Raw genomic sequence first — 15015 nt, forward strand, 5'->3', positions numbered from 1 at the left:
GTGTATGGCCACCCCCGGCCTTTGATGCTTTGGGGAAGCTTTGGACCTGAGCACTGATGGCGGGTGGGCTATCTCCTTAGATCAAAAAGACCCAAAGCAGAGCTGGCAAAGCTAATACTGTGTTTCTCTTTCTTATTGATTAAGTCTCAGCCGCTGGATCGTTTTGCAGAGGGCAAGAGCGTTTTGAAGACGAACAAATGCTACAGCTTTTGCTTTCGCTCTTTGAGACTGCGCGAGGAAGAATACTTTGGGATCTGGTTAAATTCAGTGTATTTTTATTGAGTGGCTGCAAGGTATGGTTTTAGCTACTGTGGGAAATCCAATGATTAATAAATATTTGCCTCTCTCAAGGAGTTTGTGTCTGATGGGAGAGACAGACATATAGATGAGCAACTCTGCGAGGTTGTGGGGTGGCACACAGCGTACAGGGAGTTCAGAAGCAAGCCGTTCATTTAGGTCTGCGTGTAACTTCTTGGTAGGGGGAGAAATAATTCTGTTAGGGCCTGGAAAAGGCTGTGGAATTAAAGGCAGGCCTTGTAGACAAGTGGGGTAGTCAGAGGCGGAGGGAGGAAGGATTTTCAGCTGCAGAGGAGCGTGTGGCAGGCCTGGCAGGGCAGGTGGAGCCGAGGGGCTGAGATGAGATGGAAAGGTGGGTTGGGTGCTGGAGAAATGAGGCATCATTCAGAATGCCGGGCGAAATGGTCGAGGCTTTGGAGCGAGAGTTCAGGAAAGTAACTGGTGGTGGAGAGAAGGGAAGACTGTACATCTCATTGAGGAGTGATGAAGTCTTGGGCCAGGCAGTGTGGAGTGGGGAGATAGCCTGGGAGGGAAGCCCGAGGATCCCAGGGCTGCCATCAGCTCACTGTGCACCTTGAGCTAGTCACAATGCCCCTGTAGACCTCTGTTTTCATCTGTGAAGTGGGTTGATGGACTGTAGTGTTTTTTCTCAAGTGAGAGTAGTCAAGTTGGTTTTTTTGCTTTTCCCTGAATGGGTGTTACAGTTCCTTAAATGCTTTTTCTGCATCAGTTGAGATGATATAATAATTGTATGTATTTATGGGGTACACGTTGATGTGGTGCATATGAAGTATGGTGATTAGATTACGGTAATTAGCATGTCTCTCATCTCAAACATTTATCATTTCAGTATCTTCCTTCCAGCCATTTGAAACTGTATGGTATATTATGGTTAACTGTAGTCATCCTAAGGAACTATAGAACACTAGAACTTATTTCTCCTACCTAGCTGTAATTTTGTATCCTTTAGCAAATTTCTCCCTATCCCCACTTCCCCCTACCCTTCTTAGGCTCTAGTATCCTCTGTTCTCCTTTTTACTTCTATAAGCTCAGTTTTTTTTAGCTTCCACCTATGAGTGAGAACCTGTGGTGTTTAACTTTCTGTTCCTGTTGTATTTCACTTAATGTCCTCCAATTCCATCCATATTGTTGGGAATGACAAGATACTATGTTTTTTTCAATGGCTGAATTGTATTCCATTATGTGAATATACCACATTGTTTTGTATCCATTCATTTGTTGTTGGACGCCTACGGTGATTTTCTTGTTGATTTTCTTTATTCATCCGTGTTGGACACCTAGGTTGATTGGGTATCTCAGGTATTATGAATAGTGCTGCAGGAAACTTGGGGTTGCAGATGTCTGTCTGATACACTGATTTCCTCTCCTTCGGATAAACGCCCAGTGGTGGGATTGCTGGATCGTATGGTGGTTTTATTTGTAGTTTTTTAAGGAACCTCCATATTGTTGTCTATAATGGCATTCCCACCAAGTGTCTAACAGTTCCCTTATCTCTGAACCCCACTGGCATTTGTTATTTTTTGTCTTCTTGATACTAACTATCCTAACTGGGATGAGATAATACCTCATTGTGGTTTGCTTTGCATTTTCCTGGGCAGCTTGTTTATAGACAATCAGACTGAACAGAGGTGATGGCAGTACCTTTTTAGGTCTCTGATAAGGCACAGCTGCATGAGGCACAGTGCAGGCTGTTAATTTTTTATTTTAGAGAAAAGATCCACTCACTCTGGGCTGCTGCAGACTCTCCTTGAAAAAGGAAAAAAACCCAAAAAACCAAAACATCATCCAAGCAAAGAACTTGGTGCTTCGTTTATCTCTGTCTGCTTTCCCACTTCACATCTCACACATGTCCAGCTTCTACACTGGAGTCTGCTGTCCAGGGTCGAGAAATTCATGTGGATCTGAAGATGCTCGTCTGCAGCCAGGCCATTATAAAAGGAAGATGGACTCGACCAGGGAGAATGTAGTAGGCATTCAGCCCACCACCCAGAGGGAGGCTGGTGCCACCCTTGCCAGGATGTGAATGGGACGCCATGAGCCTGTTCTCTGTGGAGTTGTTCCCAGACCCTAACGGATGAGGAAATTGAAGAAGCAGAACTGAGCGATCAGCAAAAAGGCCGCCGTCTTTGTAGGACGTCACACGTCAGGTGAAGGCATCTTAAATCAGATGCCGTTTGTCATCCTCATCCTTCTTAAAGGAGACAAGAAGGCCGGGCGCGGTGGCTCAAGCCTGTAATCCCAGCACTTTGGGAGGCCGAGACGGGCGGATCACGAGGTCAGGAGATCGAGACCATCCTGACTAACACGGTGAAACCCCGTCTCTACTACAAAATACAAAAAAACTAGCCGGGCGAGGTGGCGGGCGTCTGTAGTCCCAGCTACTCGGGAGGCTGAGGCAGGAGAATGGCGTAAACCCGGGAGGCGGAGCTTGCAGTGAGCTGAGATCCGGCCACTGCACTCCAGCCTGGGCGACAGAGCGAGACTCCGTCTCAAAAAAAAAAAAAAAAAAAAAAAGAAGTCCTTGCTCTCACCCGCTAAGAAGGGGCAACTGTGAAAGGCCAAATAATCAGAATAAAGGATAGCCTCTCACATTACATACTTTTGGATTCACTTAAAAAAAATTCCCTACATAGTTCTTGTTTTTCTCATATCACTCAAGAATTGGGAACCACGGCCCTGGACTTGTCTGGGTTTAGGGACCTGCAGTGGAGACCCTTGTTCCAGCTGCCTTAAGGAGTGAATCAGTGAACCACAAAGTAACACTTTCAGATTGCTTTTCAGACGCCTCCTTCTACGAATTTCCTATTGCTGCTGTGATGAATTGCCACAAACTCAGGGGCTAAAACACGAGATTCAGTGTCCTAAAGTGCAGGTGTCAGTGGCCCATGCTCCCTCGGGGCTGTGGGGGAGCCTGTGCTTCCTCACCCCTTCCAGCTTCCAGAGGCCACTGTGTTCCTCGGCTTGCTTTGCCTGTTTCTTGCATCTCTTCGACCTCCTCTCCTTGTCTCTCACTCTGACCCTCCCGTCTTCCTCTTATAAGGACCTTTGTGATTACATTGGGCCCACCTGGATGATCCAGGATTAACCCTCATCTCAAGATCCTAATTTTTTTTTTTTTTTTTGGAGACAGAGTCTCGCTCTGTTGCCCAGGCTGGAGTGCAGTGCACTGCAACCTCCGCCTCCCGAGTTCAAGTGATTCTCCTGCCCCAGCCTCTCGAGTAGCTGGGATTACAGGTGCCCACCACCTCTCCTGGCTATCTTTTTTGTATTTTTAGTAGAGACAGGGTTTCGCCTTGATGGCCAGGCTGGTCTTGAACTCCTGGCCTCAAGTGATCTGCCTGCCTCAGCCTCCCAAAAGTAATCCCCCCAAAGTGTTGAGATTCCAGGCGTGAGCCACCCTACCCAGCCAAGATCCCGAATTTAATCACCCTCGCAGTGCCCCTGTGGCCGTGGAAGGTGACGGACAGACCCTGGGAGCCTTTTGGAGTCATCTTTGGAGGGCTGTTACTCTATCTGCACCTTTCTGCCCATCTCTCCTACTCCCTTGTCAAATACCCTTGCAAAGTTGTCTTTTAATTTGTCTTCATGTATGGGATTATTTAATCATTAATCCTAAAATGAACAAAGGGCTAGGGGCTGGGCATCTGGGGTTGTGATCTTGACTGGGTTGCATGATTTGGGGCCATGTGTATAACCCCTGAGGCTCTTCTTTTTCTTACCTACAAAATCGTGGGTTGTCTGGCTCACTTCATAGTTACATTAGAAGTTTCCATATCCATGTATGAGATTTTAATCACTGCTTTCCACTGTCTGCTTTAGGGATTGGGGAGTAGGGTATTTAGAGGTGAAACAGGAAGGAAGGAATCATGTGTATGTGCTTTACAAATTCACATGTGCCTGAATGTATTTACCCTTGATGCGCTCATTTTATTTCATTTTTATGATTTTTGACGTGTTTATTTTTCCCCACATCTAGAACAGAATAGGCGTGCTGGCGGGGATGCTGTTAAGAACTGTGATAAATGCATTTATGGTTCCTGAAGGTTTAAGAATATGGTCATGCTGAGCTGGGGAAGTCCAGCCTCTGCCCTGGGCTTCCTTCACCTGATGCAGTTATTTCGTGTTAAAGATTCACTGTAAAATACCAAGTAAACTTAATAACTACTAATAACCATCTTTGTGAGTTGAGGACACTTAAATTTTATGACTTTTGGGGAAAATATAGGAAAATACCTGAGGAAATAGAATTTTCAATATCATAGGTATGGCTTTTGATATTATAGAATTTTTGTGCACATGTGGCAAAGTGCTTGCTTTGGCTTTCTAAAAAGAATTCAGGTAATGGTAGACGTCTTGATAGCAGTAAAAAAATACAACCAAAAGAAAGGCCTTCACCGTTACCTGAGTGTTCACCATGGACCCCGTTGTGCCAAATCCAGCATGGGCATCATTTTCTCTAAGACACAGAACGCACACACAATTCTGTGAGGTCAGTATTCTGTCCTTATTCTGGCCATTGCAAACCCGAAGATAGAGCAGGTTGTTTGCCGGGGAGGCAGGCGCCCAGGTGCTCGGGGAGAGGTGCCGCCCTACCCACTTTAGCTGTCTGTAGAGACCATGGACATGAACACCAGGAGGCTGCGTGCCCCTGAAATTCTGGACTTACAGCCCAAGGCTCAGCTCAGGCAGCTTGGGTTTATGGAGGCCATTCCTTGTACAGCTAAGCACTGTCCTGTCCTTGGAGGTGTGGGCAGGAAACATTGAAAGGGGGGTGGCTCTGCTCTCTGGTGACTTTTCTTCAGTTGGGAACTTTTTTTTTTTTTGAGACGGAGTCTCGCTCTGTTGCCCAGGCTGGAGTGCAGTGGCCGGATCTCAGCTCACTGCAAGCTCTGCCTCCCGGGTTCATGCCATTCTCCTGCCTCAGCCTCCCGAGTAGCTGGGGCTATAGGCGCCCGCCACCTCGCCCGGCTAGTTTTTTGTATTTTGTAGTAGAGACGGGGTTTCACCGTGTTAGCCAGGATGGTCTCGATCTGCTGACCTCGTGATCCGCCCGTCTCGGCCTCCCAAAGTGCTGGGATTATAGGCGTGAGCCACCGCGCCAGGCCAGTTGCGGACGTCTTAACACACAAATCTGAAATAAGACTGGCTCATACAGAACAAGAGATGGGAAGCTTTGTGTTGTGCCAGGACTGTTTGGAAGAGCGGAATTGAAAGATCAAACACGGACTTGGGTCTGGCTTTTGTGATGAGGTGCACCCAGTGGGAAGGCCCAGCTGGCGAGGGAGAAGTTGGTACCCAAAGGTACGGGCTGAACTGGCTTCTTTCCTTCAGTAGAAGCAAGGACCCAGGGAAGGGAGCGTGTGGTGGGAAGGTACGGTGGCCCGTGCTTGCCAGAGGAGTTTGCACATGACATGGTTTAATTTTAGAGGATTTTAGAGGTCTGCCACAATGAAGGTGCCTTTGTGCGTAGCCTTGCCTGGCTGGGCTGTGGAGGATGGATGGATGAGAACTTTGATCAGGGATTTTGAAGATGAGTTTTATATTGAATGCTATATCCTTTTAGGTAGAGGCTGTTGGGTGGGAGGAACATTAATATATATATTTTTAAATTGAGGGTGGGCTAGTCGAATACTTTTTGGGCCTTAAAACACTTTGTAGCATCCTTTTTACACCGGTGACTGTTGCCTTTATTCTATAATGCATGAGCAAAAGTGTGGTTTGAATTTAATGGTATGACTTTTTAGGGGCTTATGTAGGAGCAATATTATCCTTTTGCAAAATAGGAACAGCTTTATGTCAGGATAAACATGGGATTTCAGACATTTCTTGCTTATCATTGTCAGTTTTAAGGATTTCTTCTAACATAGGACATATTTTTGTCTACTGTGATTATAATGTCATCTATTGGTTTAATATCAACATTGCAATATGATAATTTTTTGTTAATTTGGTTTCCAAAGAATATTCAGTCCATGTGCAATTGATTCATAGTTAGGAAAATAAAAAGAATCTAGTAGTGGAAATAAAAGATGGTATTGAAGTGTCGATCAGAATGCTGTTAACAATGTCTTCTTATGTCAGTTACGGTCATCTGGCGTCGTGGGTAGTTATGAATTTCTCCTCCTTAAACTATTGACCCTTTATGTTTGTCTGAAAGAAAAGGCCACTTCTGTGGGTATCAGAGAGGATGATCCAGGCAGCGACTGAACGTATTTCAGTATTAAAAAAAAAACATTAAAACAAGCCAACACGACTTGCATGGTCACTTCTGTCTTTACTATTACTAATATATTTCCCCTTTTTCATCACAGCTTTTTATAACTATGATGCCAGAGGAGCGGATGAACTTTCTTTACAGATCGGAGACACTGTGCACATCTTAGAAACATATGAAGGTGCGTATGCCTCTTGGTATCTTTTCTCGTACATGTTTGGGTAGATGGCACACCTTCTCAGTGCCTGCTGGGCAAAGCATTCCTCTGTTACATAGACAGTCATGCTCCCTTCTCAGGCTCACTTTTCTTGCAAATGGATCCTGTTTCACGTAAGGGTAGTAGTGAGGCTGTCTGTTGTTTAATACTTTATTAAGGTGAACTTAAAACTGAAATTCCCATTTTTAAACTCATTGGCTCCTTATTCTGCAAGCACGTGTAAATCTTTTTTTTTTTTTTTTTTTCTTTTGAGACAGAGTCTTGCTGGAGTGCACTCACCCAGGCTGGAGTGTCGTGGTGTAATCTCAGCTCACTGCAGCCTCTGCCTCCCAGGTACAAGTGACTCTTGTGCCTTAGCCTCCCAAGTAGCTGGGACTACAGCTGCCTGTCACCATGCCTGGCTAATTTTTTTGTATTTTTAGTAGAGACTGCATTTCACCATGTTGTTCAGGCTGGTCTTGAACTCCTGACCTCAAATGATCTGCCTGCCTCAGCCTCCCAAAGTACTGGGATTACAGGTGTGGTCCACTCTGTCTGGCCAAGCGTGTGTAAATCTTGATTATTAATAGTTGACCACTTTATAAAAAGTAGGTTTAAGATATTTTAGTTTACTTCATTGTTTTGTTTTTGAGACAGGGTCTTGCTCTGTCACTTAGGTTGGAGTGCAGTGGCACAATCACAGCTCACCGCAGGCAGCCTCTACCTCTTGGGCTCAAGCAGTCTTCCCACCTCAGCCCCCCAAGTAGCTGGGACTGCAGGTGCATGCTACCATGCTCCGCTGATTTTTATATTTTTTGTAGAGACAGGGTTTCTCCATGTTTCCCAGGCTGGTCCTGAACTCCTGAGCTCAAGTGATTTGCCTGCCTCGGCCTCTCAGAGTGTGGAATTACAGGCGCGAGCCACTGCGCTCGGCCTGCTTCATTGTTTTGATGTGTTTGATGTGAACTGAGACTTTTTCTTTTAATGTCCTCACTTAGATTTATTAGCAGTATGTCTCAGAGGAACCACAGTTTTCATATCTCTTATTTCCTTTCCTTTTTTTTTAAACCTGTAATACCCATTTTCTTGGGATGAACAGAGATTTATCACAGTTATATGGGATGCCATCCAATGAAGCAATTTTTTTTTTTTTTTTTTTTGAGACGGAGTTTTGCTCTTGTTTCCCAGGCTGGAGTGCAGTGGCATGATCTTGGCTCGCCACAACCTCTGCCTCCTGGGTTCAAGCGATTCTCCTGCCCCAGCCTCCCAAGTAGCTGGGATTATAGGCATGTGCCACTGCACCCACCTAATTTTGTATTTTCAGTAGTGACAGGGTTTCTCCATGTTGGTCAGGCTGGTCTCCAACTCCCGACCTTAGGTGATTTGCCCACCTCGGCCTCCCAAAGTGCTGGGATTACAGGTGTGAGCCACCACGCCCATCCTGAAGCAATTGTTATAATTATCCAATAAATAAACTGTTGGTGACAGTGGTTTTCCAATGTCCTTGACTTTTCAGACAGTTTGTTTTTGTATTTTGTGTTTTGCAAATAATTTGAGCAGGCCATATTTCATTTTATGCTGTGGTTATTGTTGCACAGAAGGGAAGAAATGATGGGCTTGATTTTTTAAAGACTGTTCAGATCTGGAGGTTTTGGTAAGATTGTGTTTTCTTATTGTTGTCGGCTTAATTTCCTGCTTGAAAGGGTGGTTCCCATATAGCATATGAATAAAAAGGATAATTTCAGTAGCAAAATTGCTTTTTCACAAAGGGTTTTAGCAAAACCCTTCCCCATAGGAGGTGGGGGTGAGAGAGCAAATCGAAGACGTCCCATAGTAATCACCAAATTGAACTTGCAACTTGAAATCCACTTTACGAGGAATGAAGTAGTGCCAGGCTTCCCTGCTCCGGGCAAACTGTGACCAGCGCCTGGTAGACTCCTCTGAGAAACACAGACCTATTAACAGACCCATGTTCATAGCCCTTATTTCCCCATCTGATGCATGCTGTACCTTCCCTAAAAAAGTCCTATTTGAAAAAAAAAATCGACTTTAGTGGCCTCTGCCTGGAAGCCAGTGCAGCTCTGCAAAACCAGTCCCAGTCCTTAAGCGGATGAGTCGCTGTGATGGGGGCTCCTGCCTATTTTCCGTGTTTACAGCTGACAGCTGTGTTCCCTTAGCTCCTCTCAGTACATGCTGCGTGTGCCTGAGAGGAGACAGAGAGAAATTAAGTAGAGGTTAAGGATCAAACCACTCATCTCAGACACTTTTCTGATCTGAAGGGAAATGTTCTTGTATCTTTTTTTTTTTACTTTTGCTGCCGGTCAGTTGAAGTTGAAATCCTGGTTAACAAACACTGGGCAATGATGTCATTCCTGAATAGTTAATGATTTCCTGTGGCCCCTGGGCATGTGGGGACTGCATTCTTGTTCTTTGCTTCTTAAGAGGAATGTGTGTGTGGTGGTGTGTTTTTTTTTTTGAGATGGAGGCTTGCTCTGCTGCCCAGGCTGAAGTACGGTGGTGCAATTTCAGCTCACTGCAACCTCTGCCTCTTGGGTTCAAGGGATTCTCCTGCCTCAGCCTCCTGAGTAGCTGGGATTACAGGTGCTCGCCACCACGCCCGGCTGAGGAATGTGTTTTTTAAACAGTGAATCCTCAGGTATGTCTGTGGTCCTTGTAATACATGTAACTTTAAGAATATCTGATTACAGGCATTTGACTTTTTGACCGACATCATGATAAGAGATCTACAGTGAACATTAATTTTCTGGGCTAGTCAGTCTTTCTAGATTCTGATGAAAATATTTCAGTCTTTGTAAAGACTCTTTAGCATAAAATGAATTTCCGTTCCTTGTCAACTAACTTTTTGGTTTTAATCCGAATCTAATCAGAGAAATGCATTTGTAGAAGTATTAATAGTTTTGACTTTGGGAAGCATGGTGACTTTTTGTCATTAAATAAAAAGAGAATAATGTACTTCCATTTGTTTTCCAATGTCTTCCTCTTGTTTTGTCTAAATTTCATGACTTGTATTAGAGTCTGGCATTTTCTTTTTCTTTCCTTGGCTCTCCTTTTCCTCTAAGACAATTTTTTGGTTTAGCAATGTTTATTTTCTTTTTTTCTATGATCCTTTCCAGGATATTATAGAGCTTGCTCCAGAGGATATAATTTCTAGATGATAACTCTTTATTTTAAGGTTCAAAGACTAAATTTACCTTCAAGTTATGGTTAATTTCTCTTTCTTGAGCTCACGAAGGCTCGACATAGAACAAAGAAAATGAACTTTCTAGCTCCTGGTGGAAGTGGAAAGAGCTTTGAGAGGTCATATTGGTGCCGACCACTGCCTTTAAACAATGTCCTGGGCCAACCAGATAGGAGAGGTGAGGCCAGGTCCCTAGTGTTGATTGAGTGACTCTTGTCTGGTCAAGGGCATGCCACATGCCAATCCTGTTGTCGACTTGTTTCCATAGGGTCCCCAGGGCTTCCTTAGGGTCCTCAGAGTGAGATGCTGCACCAGAGGCAAGCTGCAGGCATTGCCCAAGGATGAGGAAATTCTCCTTTAGATTCAGCCACATTCAAACAATTTATTCAACTCTTCAAAAGGGATAGTGATACGTTTTCTTCTATAATGACTAGACCGCCATTTTCCTGTGCTGGACTGTGCCCTCCCTGAGTTTGGACCTGTGTTTTGCCTGCATTTGCTTGTTCCCTGGGTGGATGTCTCTTTTTTTGGAGCAAGTTGGTTGACTACGTGGAGGCCACTTGCAAGCCGTGCCAGGGAGAAGTTAATTCTATAACAGCTGTGAGTCTTTCTCCTCCCAGCCTCATCCCCTCTTTGCTGTGTCCCCAGAGCAGCCAGGTAATGGTTCTGTTCTGTTCTCTCACTCTCCGGTGCAAAACCTCTGCCGGGACATCCTCTCTCCTTCATGCTGAACTCTTGTCTTGCAGCAGGGTTTGTGGTGTGACCCCTGCTTGTCTTAGGGCCCTTCCAGTTTCTGAGCTCATGGAGGACAGAGATTGGGTCTGATCTCTTTCTGTATTTGTGGTGCCCAGTGTGGTCTCTGGCACATGGTGTGTGGGCTCACTTTGTTGAAGAAATAGTGCATGCCAAAAATCATGGGGAGGAAAACCGTAGGTTTTCATTTTGCTTAGGAATGCCATTAGAAGAGGAATCGACTGTCTATGAACATTAAATAAAGACACACAACTCCTTGCCTTTCATGCCTACTGCTTGGCCCTTCCTCCTCCTGCCTCCCATAGAAAACCTTTCTGCTGTGTTTGAAGTGGCCTCTCGTTTGCCTGTGTTCTTGTGCTGTTTGGTGTGCATCTGTTTTTAACAGATGTAAGTGTGTGGTTATAGTCTTGTTCTGTTTGTTATTTTCCCTGGTGCTCCATTTAAATTGTACTGTTCTCTGTGTCCCTTTAGTCCATAGCTCTAACTGCATTGTGTGCACATTTCATGTTTTACTAACTGCCTGCCTCACCAGGTGTGAGCACTTAGGCTGTCCCCGCTTCCCACCACCCAAGACCAAGCTGCCCTGAGCATCCCGTGTCCGTCTCACCCTGCAGGGCACACAGATGTCTTTGGGCTGCATTCTCAGGAGGGGGTTGCTGGGTCTCGGGAGTGGAGATGTAGACTTTGGATAAGCAGGGCCTGTGCTCCCAGGCTGGTGGCCGCAGTGGACACTGCCGCCCACGGTGACCAGGGGCTTCCTGCATCCTGCAGTGTTCTGCCTTCTACCACGCTTAACTGTGCACTTTTCATTTCTCCGATTATTATTAAACTGAAGCATCTCTTCATACATGTGGAGGTCTTATGGGTTTCTTCTGTACATAGTTTATAAATTTGCTCATTTTCTTTCTTTTTTTTTTGAGACAGAGTCTTGCCCTATTACCCATGCTGGAGTGCAGTGGCACAATATCAGCTCACTGCAACCTCTGCCTCCCTGGTTCAAGTGATCCTCCTGCCTCAGCCTCCTGAGTACCTAGGATTACAGGCATGCGCCACCACGCCCAGCCAATTTTTGTATTTTTAGTAGAGACGGGGTTTTGCCATGTTGGCCAGGCTGGTCTTGGAACTCCGGACCTCAAGTGATCTGCCCACTTTGGCCGCCCAAAATGCCAGGATCACAGGAGTGAGCCACCACTCCCGGCCTCATTTTCTTACTGCACTTAGTCGCTGTCTTTTTTTTGTCTCTGTATTATTTCCTTATATATTCTAAGACGTTAATCTTTGTCAGTTTCAGAAAAGAAAGGACATGTTAATGTTGAAAATGCAGGAAGACTATAATAGGATAAAGGACAGTTGTGGAAATGGAGTACACAGCTTCGCATAACTCATTCAACTGACCTTTCTTTTTCCTTCTTGATATATGAGCACCGCGTCATAGATGGGCGCTGATACTGGGTTAGCTTATCAGAACCACTGAACTTGACAATATGGCTATCAGGAGATAATCCTTCAAATGTGTGGCTGAAATCTAGGCATTTTGTATCTGAGGTTCCCCCTAATCAGTCTGTTGAGTCTCCATGTCAAGAGAGTGAAATGAGTTCAGTTCGTTCTAACTGGATCTTAGCAAAACCTTTGCAAGAGTCCTGGCAGTTTCTGTCCTCTTTTCTGGATACGCAGGAAACAGCTGTTTAGTAATCCCTTGGGGATTCTGCTCATCTTGACACCATTGCTTTCTGGTTCGTAGTCATCCTTTCCATCCCTAGTTGTGAGAATTCACCTTTTGAGAGACGTGGAGGCCAATTGCTGCAACAGTGGCCCTTTTTCACATCTGTCTGATCTTTGGTTTCTGAGGATTGACTTTTTAATAGTGTAAAGAGATGGGCGGATCACGAGGTCAGGAGATTGAGACCATCCCGGCTAACACGGTGAAACCCCGTCTCTACTAAAAAAAAAAAAAAAAAAATACGAAAAACTAGCCGGGCGAGGTGGCGGGTGCCTGTAGTCCCAGCTACTCAGGAGGCTGAGGCAGGAGAATGGCGTAAACCCGGGAGGCGGAGCTTGCAGTGAGCTGAGATCCGGCCACTGCACTCCAGCCTGAGCGATAGAGCGAGACTCCGTCTCAAAAAATAAAACAATTAAAAAAAAGAAAAAGAAACCCAATATTTGGTTCTTCTCTGGGAATTTACCCAGCTTACGTTTTCCAAGTGTCCTCTGTCGCTCTCTGACAGGGTCCTTTGCTCCTATGGGGCAGAGTTGGGATTTGTCTTTGAGTTTTTTTTTTTTTTTTTGAGATAGAGTCTTGCTCTCTCATCCAGGCTGGAGTGCAGTGGCATGATCTTGGTTCACTGCAACTTCTGCCTCTTGGGTTTAAGCAATTCCCTGCCTCTTGGGTTTAAGCAATTCTCCTGCCTCAACCTCCTGAGTAGCTGGGATTTCAGGGGCCCAGCACCATGCTTGGCTAATTTTTACATTTTTTAGCAGAGACAGGCTTTCACCATGTTGGCCAGGCTGGTCTTGAACTCCTGACCTCAAGTGATCCACGTGCTTTGGCCTCCCAAAATGCTGGGATTATAGGCATGAGCCACCGTGCCTGGCCTCTTTGAGCTTTTGATTAGCTTTCCAAAAGCTAGATGGCCTGGAGTGACTTAAAAATGTTTAGGATTAAAAAATCATCCATCTGACCTCACAAATGGTGGGGTGCTTGGAGACTGGATACTGACAGGAGACCCCTAGGCCTTTGCAGGGAGAGTTCCTGTCCTCAGCCTGAGAGGCGTGCCAGGGGTGTGGCTGGGTCTGGTCCCTTGTTGAAGGGACTCTTCTGTGTGGCATCCATGGCATGCGGATGGTGCGCGTGTGTCTTTCTTTCTGCTCTCACTATTTTCTTTCATTCGCCACTTGGAAGGAGCAAGAAGTGGAGGCTGGGCCAAACCCAAAAGGGCAGGTGTGCCTTGTGCTTGGCCCTGGAGCTTCCTGTGGGTTGAGGGCTGTGTTGTTGCTACAGAAGTGCTTTGTGAGGTCGCGGCTGCTCCAGGAAAAAGTGCCCTGTCTTGAAGTGGGAGGAAGTTATCTCTCAATGGGTTTTCTGTTTCGGGGCAGCGAGATGCTGGTGTGTGCCCTTGGAGAGATCTTGGTCTAAATCAGGCAGAGGGAGAGTGAAGAAAATGCATATACAAGGAGCCTGCTCAGGGCCAGTGGTTGAAAGGCCAAGTCCTGCTCTTGGAACTGTGCATCTGAACTTCAAACTGCTGCTTCCGAACCACCTGAGACGATGGAGGGGAAGGTGTGGAGGCCCACATGTGAAGGTTGCCAGCTGGGCTCCGGGTGTGCTGTTGAAATGCTCTCTGGGAAACTCCATAGTATATCTCCAAAGCCTTAGGCTCATTGAAAAATGCTGGTGACAGACTGACCTCACTGGTTCTGCCAAACTGAGTTCTACACATCGTGAATGTATTGTGAGAACCCTAAGGCCTCTCTTTGTACTAACTGTTTCAACTTTGTGTTTCTTTAGGGTGGTACCGAGGTTATACCTTAAGAAAAAAGTCTAAGAAGGTAAGTCCTTCTTCTTAAACACAGTGCATGTCTCTTCATAAATCAAACCTTGAGAGGAAATCAGTTCCATCTCATTTGTGTCTGAGAGTTTTACTTCTGTATCTCTTTCTCTGAATCAAAAAAAATATATGGGTAGGAATGTGAACGACCTTGGATTGTTTTCTTCTGAACTATATGTGCACATAGAAATTGTAGCTTCATCTTCGTGAATGAATTGCTGGGTTGTGATATAGTGTTGGCCTGTTGTCGTCTGTTCCTGAATTTTGCGTCCTTTTTAGGCCTCGGTGTGTCAGAGAATGATCTGAGTAAAGCGACTTCAGGAAAAAAATTATTTCTCAAGGTTGTCAATCTTACGTTGTCCTTAATAATAGATTAGCAAATTTACAAAGCTCATGCGTACTGTTTCCCTCTTGCATTTAACTATTTTTACATGGCCTAAGTCGAGCTGTGAAAAAAGGAGTTCTGCTCTCCTAGAGCAGTTTGCATGAGTGGTTGTTTGAATTGCTGAAACCAAGACGTGTAATTATACCTCGGATCATTGTGGTGGGCACTCCCGTACACAATTCTGTTGTGGCTTTAACATTCTTAGCTTCTCAGAACCTAATTATGGCTCTTCTGTTTCATTCTGTGATGTTAAGATTTTGAAGTAACCTCTATTCTAAGCTGTGGTTGGGCCGTCCACGTTAACTGATACATTTTCATATCTAATTATGCTTGATGGATGGTTCATTTTACTTTTGTGTCCTAAATTTGCCTCTCCTCATCTCCTTATTGGGCTGGACTCTGGAT

The 15015-nt window shown here is 45.2% G+C and overlaps 1 protein-coding gene across 3 annotated transcripts in view; it reads left to right on the forward strand.

Moving 5' to 3' along the window:
• Positions 1-15015, forward strand: part of DOCK1 (dedicator of cytokinesis 1) — a 549533-nt gene that overhangs the window by 57207 nt on the left and 477311 nt on the right. For all 3 annotated transcript variants that reach the window (XM_077945604.1, XM_077945605.1, XM_077945606.1), the window contains exons 2-3: positions 6630-6713; positions 14186-14226. In XM_077945604.1, the coding sequence (XP_077801730.1) occupies positions 6630-6713; positions 14186-14226 (125 nt within the window). The remainder of the gene's footprint in view (positions 1-6629; positions 6714-14185; positions 14227-15015) is intronic.

The sequence above is a fragment of the Macaca mulatta genome, chromosome 9 (assembly GCF_049350105.2).
Source record: "Macaca mulatta isolate MMU2019108-1 chromosome 9, T2T-MMU8v2.0, whole genome shotgun sequence".
NCBI classification, from domain to species: domain Eukaryota; kingdom Metazoa; phylum Chordata; class Mammalia; order Primates; family Cercopithecidae; genus Macaca; species Macaca mulatta.